Source organism: Marmota marmota, unplaced genomic scaffold, assembly GCF_001458135.2.
Source record: "Marmota marmota marmota unplaced genomic scaffold, marMar, whole genome shotgun sequence".
Lineage (NCBI taxonomy): Eukaryota > Metazoa > Chordata > Mammalia > Rodentia > Sciuridae > Marmota > Marmota marmota.
The window spans coordinates 19,606,657-19,617,144 of NW_025999982.1; the positions used below are offsets into that span (position 1 = coordinate 19,606,657).

Sequence of the window (10,488 nt, forward strand, 5' to 3'; positions counted from 1 at the left end):
CATTTACCTCAAATATACACACATACACAACCTCTCTTTGAAAATGGTGGATGATATAAAGATTAAAAATCAAATGTTCATTTCTTTATATTTTTATATCACAGACTACCAGGAGAAACATTAAAAATATTTAACATCTGTTATGATAAAGACCATATATAGGGCTGGGGATGTGGCTCAAGCGGTAGCGCACTCGCCTGGCATGCGTGCGGCCCAGGTTCGATCCTCAGCACCACATACAAACAAAGATGTTGTGTCCTCTGAAAACTAAATAATAAATGTTAAAAATTCTCTCTCTCTCTCTTAAAAAAAACAATATATAAACCTACATGTGTATCTTACATTAAAAGTATATTTCTTCTTATTTTCTAACTAATACAAATGATGTGTCAGATAAAGATGTATAAAGCTGTGGAACAAATCGGTCATTAGTCATTGTCCAATTTTGAGTCATATTGTGATTTCATAAACTGTCCCTGCATCCTGGGCTGTTTAGTTTGACAGTGGTACCTTCCTCTCTGAAGGCCATCAGGCTCTGGGAGGTGGCCCATCTTGGAGGTGTGATTCTCAGTGTGTTCCTAGGTCCCTATACTAGGACCTTGTCATTTCTGCACTTCTCATTGAGGGATGGGGTGGTAGAGTCTTCTTACTGTTGCCAGCTTCAGAGTTCTCCAATCCCCACTTGAGGAATCTTAATCCTATACTTATATTTATGAATAGATATTTCATTCAAATTTCTTCAGTGCCTGCCTCTCTGCTCTTTTTTTTTTTTTTTTGGTACTGAGAATTGAACCCAGGGTTGCTCTATCACAAAGCTATGCCCCGACTCATTTTTAACTTTTTATTTTGAGATATGCTCTCATTAAGTTGCCCAGTCTGAACTTGAACTTGAGATCCTCCCTCCCCAGCCTCCTAAGTGCTGGTTATTACTGGTGTGTACCACCATGTCTGGCTTCAGCCATTCTTTTGGGCTGGTTCTTTGGCTTCTTGCAGGGACCCTCCTTGGCCCAAGGTGACATATTGATTTGTAATTCCTTTTATGCAAAGTTGTTTCAACATGGTTTACTATGCATTCCTCAATCTTGTATTCCCAGCACCAAGAACCATGAGGTAAATCTTAGGAAATTCACTCCAGGATAAAAAAAAAATTCTAAATGTATGTAATAAGCTAAGGAGTGCTGAATCTGGGGAGTTAAAAAAAAAATCTTTGTTCTAGAGCATGTTAGTCAGCTTCCCTTTCCATAACAATGGACCTGAGATAATCAACTTAAAAGAGGAAAGGTTAATTTTGGCTCACAGTTGCAGGCTTTTCACTCACGTTTCAAGTGTTCATTTGACCTATTTGTTTTTGCTCCTGTGGTGGGCCAGTATATCATGGCTGGCAAGAACATGTGTCAGAAGAAAACTGCTCAAATCACGTTTTCCAGGAAGAAAAAGACAGAATGTAGGCTGGGTGAGGGGAGGGAAGGGACCGGCTTCCCACAATCTTTTTCAAAGTCACACATCCAGGGAGGTCAAAATCTCCATTTTAAAGATTTCTACCACCTTTCAGTAGTGCCAAGCTGAGGACTAAGTCCTAAGACACAGTCTTTTGAGGGACATATAAAATTTAAAATGTAGAATTTTGCCTCGGACCCCCATCGTGTACATCACAATACAAAATATGTTTGTTCTGTCCCCAAGGCCGATTAAGAGTGTACTGTTCAAAAGACACTTAACAGAGGCCTCCTTTTAATTCCCTGAGGAGTCTCCAGGTGAGAGCAAGCAGGTGAATATGCAAAGGGAACTGGGAACTCTTTAGGAAGCTGTCTAGGAAGGAACATCTTGGTTGGTCTCAGTTGAGCTAATATTGAACAGACATTTAAAAAGTATAAGCCATGAGTCCCAGGACACCCTCCGCCCTACTAGAGCCATCTGTGGGGAAGCTCACTCTACAAAAATGATTAACAGAAACTAAGCCCCAGATTCAATTGCCTAAATTCCATGGGCTTGCCATGGGACAAATAACTATATATATTGATCTATATTTTGAGATTGCAGACCTGAAGGAGACCGCCTCTTCCTTCCCTTCCTGTAGGGAATGTGAATGCTGCTGCTCAGGGGGAAAAATGGTGGCCAGCGTTTTGACCAAACCTTAGATCAGGGAGTCTGTGAGACAGCAGGGGCAATGTATGCAGATGGCAGCAGAGGACCATTCAGATTTTCAGGTATTGTTCCTGAACTACTTGATTCCTTGAATGGAGTAACCCCCAGGCTACTGTCTCTTCTTGGCCATTGATTGTGCTGATCTCTGCCTGGATTCTACCCCTGCTGCCCAGTGCTGGTGCCACCCCCCTCACTGATTGTCCCTCCTGCTCATCTCACCTCAGATATGACTCCCCTCCTTGAGAAACCTTGTCTCATCTGCAGATCCCAGCAGATGTCTACTGATGGTGCCCTCCAACATTAACTCTTCTGAGCATGGTGTTGTAGGAGAAAATCTGTCCTCTGAGAGGCCTATGTTTAAGTCCTACCCTTGACTACCTGTCAGTGTGACCTCATCTGCAAAAAGGGTTTCTGCAGAAATAATACAGGTGAGGTCACCCTGGAATAGGGTGGCTCTTCATCCAAATGGTGGTATCCTCATAAGAAGAGGGCAATGTGGACAGACAACACGTACAGGGAGATTGTCCTTTGACCAGGGAAGAGGAGATTAGAGTGTTGTGACAAAAAACTGAAAAACTCCCAGAATGGCCAGCACCTGTCAGATACTAGGGAGAGGCTAAGAAGGAGCTTTCCATAAAGCCTTCAGAGAGACCATGGCATGGCTCATACCTTGACTTCAAACTTAGCTCCAGAACTGTAGGAGAATGAATTTCCATCATTTTAAACCACAGCAGGTTTGTAGGAATTTCTTGTGGCAGCCTTAGGAACGTGATACGCATGCTGTGCATGATTTTAGATTGGGTTTATCTGTTTTTTGTTTGTTTCTCTCACTAGATCCATTGCCATGAGCATAGAGAATGTATCTGGTTTTTTCATCATTGATTATCTGGCTCCAAGAATACAGAATATTTCATGCTAGACATAAATATAGGTTGAACAAATAACAGGAAAAAAGTTGAAAGAAAATGGTTCTTTATAGGTTTGTTTTTAATGTGTTGTGGTGAGAAAGGTAGCAAAACACAAAACAAAAAAATATTTTTGCCTAAGCAGAGTGTCAGATGAAAATTTCTACCTAATTTTCTTTGAGATAGTACATGACAGATGTTATGACAATTTTTAAATAGACCAGTGAATAAGAAACTTTCTCTATTCTATCAAATTTAAAGAGATCCCAGGTAGTGATCATGGTTATAAAGCTTCACCAAAACTAAATAGACTGCATTGCAAAGAAATCTGCATAGCTCCTTTCTAACTAAATTAGCACAGAAATTTTGGGAAACTGTGTTAGCCTCATCGTAATCAGGATCAACATTTGGATAAAGCCCAGTATTGTATGTCTCCATGTCTGCCTCCATTTAACTGAAAAGCTTCCTTGCTATTTCCACACATTTTCTATCATCAAAGGGCTTCCTCTGGCTGCCAGGCTGCAGAAACTTCTTAACTGTGGGCAGGTTGCTGACTCTGGTTCTCAGGGCCTGAAATGCAGAAGAACACAGCCTGAGAGTGGAACCCAAACCAACACCCATTAACACAATCAGGAAGTCTTGGACATTCCCAGCATGCTGTCTGGGAAACACAACCAATGAGAAAAAAAGATAAGAGCTAGAAAATAAAGCTCAATGACAATTTCCCCCAACTTCTTTTTTTTAATATTATTTTTGAGTTGGACACAATACCTTTATTTTATTTGTTTGTTTATTTTTATGTGGTTCTGAGGATCGAACCCAGGGTCTTGCACACTCTACCTCTGAGTCATAAACCCAGCCCTTCCCCAACTTCTTTTTAGTACTGTATTCAGTTCCAGCCATCCTGTCTTCTGCCTTACACTTTAATCCTATAGATTCATTGCTACTGTATGATATAAAGAAAAAAAATGTGACATTTGCCTGTCATACGTGGAAACAGAGAAGCACTCAAACAGGTGAAAAGAAGATATGGTAATACTGAGTTAGAAATGATGATAGAAATAGACCAGAAAATGCAGGTGTCAGTCACTACAAATTATCACACTGAGAGATAAAGATGGCAGTTGCTGAGGGTGGGAGTAAGGGAGGGAGGTTTGAGAGAGAAATATAACGTTTGAGGCTACGAACCTGAGGAGGAGGAAGGAGAACTGATGGAAGGAGACTTGCTCAACATGGAAAGACAAGGGCATACGGGGGATGGAGGGATTCCCAAGGAAGTCATGATTAGAATCCAAATGGAATAGGGGCTGTGAAGAGAAAGCTGGGCCCTTGGTTTCACTTATGATACAAAGCCAAATATACTTCTTAGAGTAGCATCCACCTCAAATGTCCTTGCATAGCAAGATTCTTTTCATTCCTCAGAACCAGGGCCTAGAAGATCTTTTTGGAGGCCAGAGAAGGGAGGGTGAAGACTGAAGACGGCTAGAAGTCAGAACACCACCAGCCCCAGTGTTTAGATGTTAGATTCATGATGGGAGGTGTGGGCCTCTATGAGGACTTGTGAGAGAGCACCTTCAGTAGAGGGAAGTTGGCAAGAACAGTGGAGTCCAGCTCTTCTGTGTGGTAGAGAAGTTCAGTGAGGTGGACGTCAGCCTTGCTCAGCCTGTTGCCAACCAGGTAGTCTTGCCCATGGCTCTTTAACACCTGCAGAATGGGAGGAGTCAGGTCATGAACACACATCACACACATGACTTGAATCATCATATTTTTGTGACATTGGCTCAGCATGATGGTACAAAATTTTACACGTTAAATTATCTAGGCGTGAACTGCACTGACATCTGCATCTTAGTCTGAAATGCATGGGAAAAGTAATATGTGGTGAGACAGGAGTGGAGATCTGGACACATGATAAAGTGTACATCATACGATGTAAATTCTGCTATCTCACAGATGGGCACATATGGATTCTTTAAACTTTCTGTCAATTTCTGTATGTATTATAATTTTCACAAAATTTTTTTGGTAATATGTGATATTTGTTTAAATATCTCAGCAATAATGAGGAAGAATAAAGGGAAAAAAACCCCATGGCACTACCAATCAAACAAAATATTGTGTCAGCCACCCTATCAAATTAAGTTTACAAAGAAAAGTATGAACAATTGCTTGGTACAAGAACAAAACACAACATCATATTTATGCTACAATTTAAAGCACTCTTTTAGCTTTACCTCCAGTGTGCTCAGAACTTCCCACCACCCAAGGACTAATTGTGTACTATGAATTCTGTACATAGAGAATTCTAGTTGATTCCCAGTAACTGAAACTTTCAACTTGGTATCACTAGTGCAAGCCTTCCTCATAGTCTACCTTTATGCAATGCCTCGAGTGCCAGAGTACTAGATCAGTATGCAAAAAGGCCCTCTGGAAGTGAGGGTCAATGTCCAAGGAATCCTAGGCACTGTTTTTCTCCTGTTTCTGTTATGGAAAGAATATCTGAGTCCCTCCAAACTCATATGTTGTAATCCCAATGCTGTTAGGTGGGGCCTTTGGGACATAATTAGGTCCTGTGGAAAGAGTTCTCAGGAATGGCACATTTTTTTTATATTAAGACATTCTTTAATGAGGACAAAATAGCTACTGTATATATATTTATAGCATAAGATCTAATGTTTTTGAAAGGCCGTTAAATGAGATAATATAGTACGTTGGTCAGGTCACTCATACAAAAAACCACAACTGTAATAATTGCCCATGTAATTTTTTTTCCTTTAATTTTTATTGTTGGTTGTTCAAAACATTACATAGTTCTTGACATATCATATTTCACACTTTGATTCAAGTGGGTTATGAACTCCCATTTTTACCCCATATACAGATTGCAGCATCACATCGTTTACACATCCACTGTTTTACATGCTGCTATACTAGTGTCTGTTGTATTCTGCTGCCTTTCCTATCCTCTACTATCCCCCATCCCCTCCCCTCCCATCTTCTCTCTCTACCCCATCTACTGTAATTCATTTCTCCCCCTTGTTTTTTTCCCCCCTTTCCCCTCACTTCCTCTTGTATGTAATTTTGTATAACCATGAGGGTCTCCTTCCATTTCCATGAAATTTCCCTTCTCTTTCCTTTTCCCTCCCACCTCTCACCCCTGTTTAATGTTAATCTTCTTCTCATGCTCTTCCTCCCAACTCTGTTCTTAGTTACTCTCCTTATATCAAAGAAAACATTTGGCATTTGTTTTTTAGGGATTCGCTAGCTTCACTTAGCATAATCTGCTCTAATGCCATCCATTTCCCTGCAAATTCTATGATTTTGTCATTTTTTAATGCAGAGTAATACTCCATTGTGTATAAATGCCACATTTTTTTTTTTATCCATTCGTCTATTGAAGGGCATCTAGGTTGGTTCCACAGTCTTGCTATTGTGAATTGTGCTGCTATGAACATCGATGTAGCAGTGTCCCTGTAGCATGCTCTTTTTAGGTCTTTAGGGAATAGACCGAGAAGGGGAATAGCTGGGTCAAATTGTGGTTCCATTCCCAGCTTTCCAAGAAATCTCCATACTGCTTTCCAAATTGGCTGCACCAATTTGCAGTCCCACCAGCAATGTACAAGTGTACCCTTTTCCCCACATCCTCGCCAGCACTTGTTGTTTGACTTCATAATGGCTGCCGATCTTACTGGAGTGAGATGGTATCTTAGGGTGGTTTTGATTTGCATTTCTCTGACTGCTAGAGATGGTGAGCATTTTTTCATGTACTTATTGATTGATTGTATGTCCTCCTCTGAGAAGTGTCTGTTCAGGTCCTTGGCCCATTTGTTGACTGGGTTATTTGTTTTCTTATTGTTTAAGGAATGGCACATTTTAAGGAATGCTCTTATAATGAGACCTTGGACCCATCTTCCGTAGAAGGACACAGCCCAAAGTCAGCCATTCATGAACCAAGAAGCAAAGCTTTCCAGATACCAATCCACCATGTCCTTGACCTGTCTCTTCTCAGTCTCCAGAACTATGAGAAATATATATTTTTTGCATAGAGCTCCCTCTATGGCATTATTCATATGGCAGTCCTAAGTGCTAAGATAACCTGTTAGGACTAAGATGCCCTCTAAACTCCGTAGCTGTGCTGTATTCATGAACTGCATCCTGTTCTATATGACTCTTCCCTCCTTTCCACTGGACTGTCCCATCAACAGGCAAGCCTCACCCACATAAAGAGAAAGCCAGTGTTTGTGCTCAGGCCCAGCCTGATGCTGGTCATGATCCCCCTGCCCTGGTCCTTCTCACTCAAGGCATAACCTAAATCCTTCCCCTGTTGATATAAGAATAGAAAATAATACCATACAGTGTTCTTTCCTTATGTCCTTCCCATAGAGGTTGTATTGGTGGCAATATAGTTGAGAAGAACACTGGGCTGACCCAGTTTTATCCTGTCAATCTTCAATTTAGAGGGTGCCCTATAGGTGAAACCAATTCCACTTACCTTCTCAAAGGCAGGAAAGTAACGGTTTCTTGATTTCTCTTTGATCTGAGTAAGTCTTCCATCTTTGTCCCTAGATGGAAGGTATGGGTAAAGAAGGACCATTTCATTCAAATCTGTCATCCCTTCTGAATACATATCAATTCTGGAAAAAACAAAACACAAACACTCTGTCAAAAGCCTTCTGCCCCACATTTTTTACTGCCCTACATTTTACAGTTTTGAAACACAACAGAGCATCAGATAGGAGCAAATTAATTCGCCTCTAGTAGGGACCCTTAAAAATCCAGTTACAATCTTCTAGGTTTTATTTATAGATTAACATTTCTTGGAGCAACGTACAGGGAATACATGTCTAAATTTTTGTTATATACATGACCACATACTGTTCCAAAGAGCATACTGGGCCATCACAAGTTAAGGTCTTTAGAGAACTTGGTATCTACAAACACTGGTAGTACATATAGGCTATTCTCTCTGTGCTGTTCCTTGTTCTGGACATAAAGATACTGTGATTCCAGTGGCTAAACACTTGCCTCCTAGGTACACTCAAGACAGAGTCCCTGGCCCAGCCTCTCAGACAAGTCCCTCTACTTCATTCTTTCTATTATATAGTTCAGGATCATTCCGTGTTCAATGTTAGAAATAAAGTGCTCCCAATTATTTCCCAAAATTCATGTTCTCTAATCCGTTCCATATACTGTTGCCCAATGCTGATCATGATTGCATTTCTTGTGATCCCCACCTAAGAAAAGTCCTCTACTTGCTGCAATTCTTTATATAGTTACAGTAAGTTCATGACATAGGAAAGCTTCATTTCTTTTGCTTCAAGTGGGTTTTTCAAAATTCTTTTTAAAAAGCAATTTTATTGACAAATGTTCACACCATAGTTGTCACCCAATTAAAGTCTACTATTCAGTGTTTTTTTTAGTACATTCACAGAATTCTGCAAATATTTATATTCTCCAGTTCCAGAACATTTTAACCATGCTGGGTAGATTAACAAACATGTATACCACCTCTCCCACTAACTCCAGAAAATACTAATCTCCTTTCCATCCCTGTAGATACTAGTGTTCTTCACCTTCATGCTAGAGAAACCATACAAAATGTGATTGGGGTCTGATTTCTTTAATGTGATATAATGTTGTCAAGGTCCATCCATGTTGCTACATGCATCAGTACTTCATCTCTTTGGACAGCAAATACTATTCCATTGTATGACCAAAGAAATTTTCTTCCCCCATTCATCCATTGGATGTTTAGTTTATTTCCACTACTTGGGTATTATGACAATGCAGCTGTGAATATTTGTGGACAAATACCACTCAGGATGTATTTTTATTCCTCTTGGGTATATCCCTAGTTCTGGAATTGCTGGGGTATTGCTAACTCTAAAATTTTTGAGGAACTTTCCACAGATCCATTCAAGATGTTATTTTCAATAAAGCAGTTCTAGCCCAGGATGGAGGAGACCTAAACCCCTGTGCTGAATCAGTGGACTTCTTCAAGTCTAAATGAAATGCTTTGTCTCACCGTCATGTCTTGACACCAGACTCCATCAACCCTCATCATGTTGACCCATCTGTAGAAGAAGAGGGTAGCTTAGGTTCTTGGCTATCAGTCTTATACTTTCCAGAAAGGGAAAATCAGGTGCTTCAGATATTTCCTTCCCAGGCCTTCAAGTCTAGACACTCAAATCCTTCCCCTGTCCCAAGCTATTGCATAGATTGTTTAACCTCTAAAGCTAAGCAATGGAATCAGGATTCCACCATCTTCCAGAATTCATAGTTCCTCAGGATTTGCAAGCCTCTATGAACCATATCCTCTCTACATGTCACTGCCCTGAATCCACTCCATGCTTACTCTTCCTGCATCTCCACAGTACTCTCCCACACTGACCTCAGTGTTTATGCCCAGGGTCCACCTGGGGCTCCTCAGGATCTCCCTGCCTTGGTTTTTCTCACTCAAGGAAGAACCTAAATTCTTCCCATGTTATCTGTTGATGTAAGAATAGAAAATATACCATACAGGGCTCTCTCCTTTATGTCCTTCCCATAGAGGTTGTATTTGGCAGCAATGTAGTTGAGAATGGCTCTGGTCTGCACCAGCTTCATCCCATCGATCTCCACCATGGGCACCTGCTGGAACATCAAACTCCCATCTTGTGGAAGGAGAAAACAAACATAATGAAATGTGGTCACTCATGTCCACAGTGTAAAACAGTTATGGAAATGACCAAAAATGCAAGTGGAAAAAATTATCACTTAGTAAATTTTCAAGTAAGACACCACTTTATTTTTAGTTTTTGTTTTCTTCTTTTCCTTATCCAACTGCTTTACTTTCATCCTCTTATCTCACAGCTGTTTCAATTTCCCATCTGTCCATACACATTGTGTGTCCCTGAATATTTGTGTGTTTAGCTCATCTTTTTTTTTTTTTTTAAGACAGTCAATATATTTTAATGACAGTACATTTTTGCTTTCAAAGCTACATACAAAATTTGTTTTGCATGGCTGGATATAAGCTGAATGAATATGAATTTTGAAATTAACATATCAATCATCAGAACAGATCTCCTTTTAAAACGGCATGACTATGATTTCTGCGAAAGCTCATTTATGTTCTCTTCAACTGGGAAAGTGGACATTTTCAAAGGGTTAACATAATAACAAAGTTAAGGCAGACAAAATTCTCTGCAATATTAAACATTTTGAAATAAAAGCATAGTACTTTTTTTTTTAAATTTTTTATTGTTGGCTGTTCAAAACATTACATAGTTCTTGATATATCATATTTCACACTTTGATTCGAGTGGGTTATGAACTCCCATTTTTACCCCATATACAGATTGCAGAATTACATCAGTTACACATCCATTGATTTACATATTGCCATACTAGTGTCTGTTGTGTTCTGCTGCCTTTCCTATCCTCTACTATCCCCCCT

General features: G+C 40.0%; 1 protein-coding gene across 5 annotated transcripts in view; it reads right to left on the bottom strand.

Annotated features, from left to right (window-relative positions):
- Positions 1–3,100: 3,100 nt before the first annotated feature.
- LOC107143994 (glutathione S-transferase A3-like) overlaps positions 3,101–10,488 on the bottom strand; it is a 19,755-nt gene continuing 12,367 nt past the window's right edge. For 3 of the 5 annotated variants that reach the window (XM_015487851.2, XM_048805480.1, XM_015487849.2), the window contains 4 exons: positions 9,571–9,703; positions 7,543–7,684; positions 4,623–4,754; positions 3,101–3,620 (listed from right to left, as the gene is read on the bottom strand). In XM_015487851.2, the coding sequence (XP_015343337.1) occupies positions 3,501–3,620; positions 4,623–4,754; positions 7,543–7,684; positions 9,571–9,703 (527 nt within the window). In that variant the 3' untranslated portion in view covers positions 3,101–3,500. The remainder of the gene's footprint in view (positions 3,621–4,622; positions 4,755–7,542; positions 7,685–9,570; positions 9,704–10,488) is intronic. The other 2 variants (XM_015487852.2, XM_015487850.2) reach the window with 1 other exon arrangement.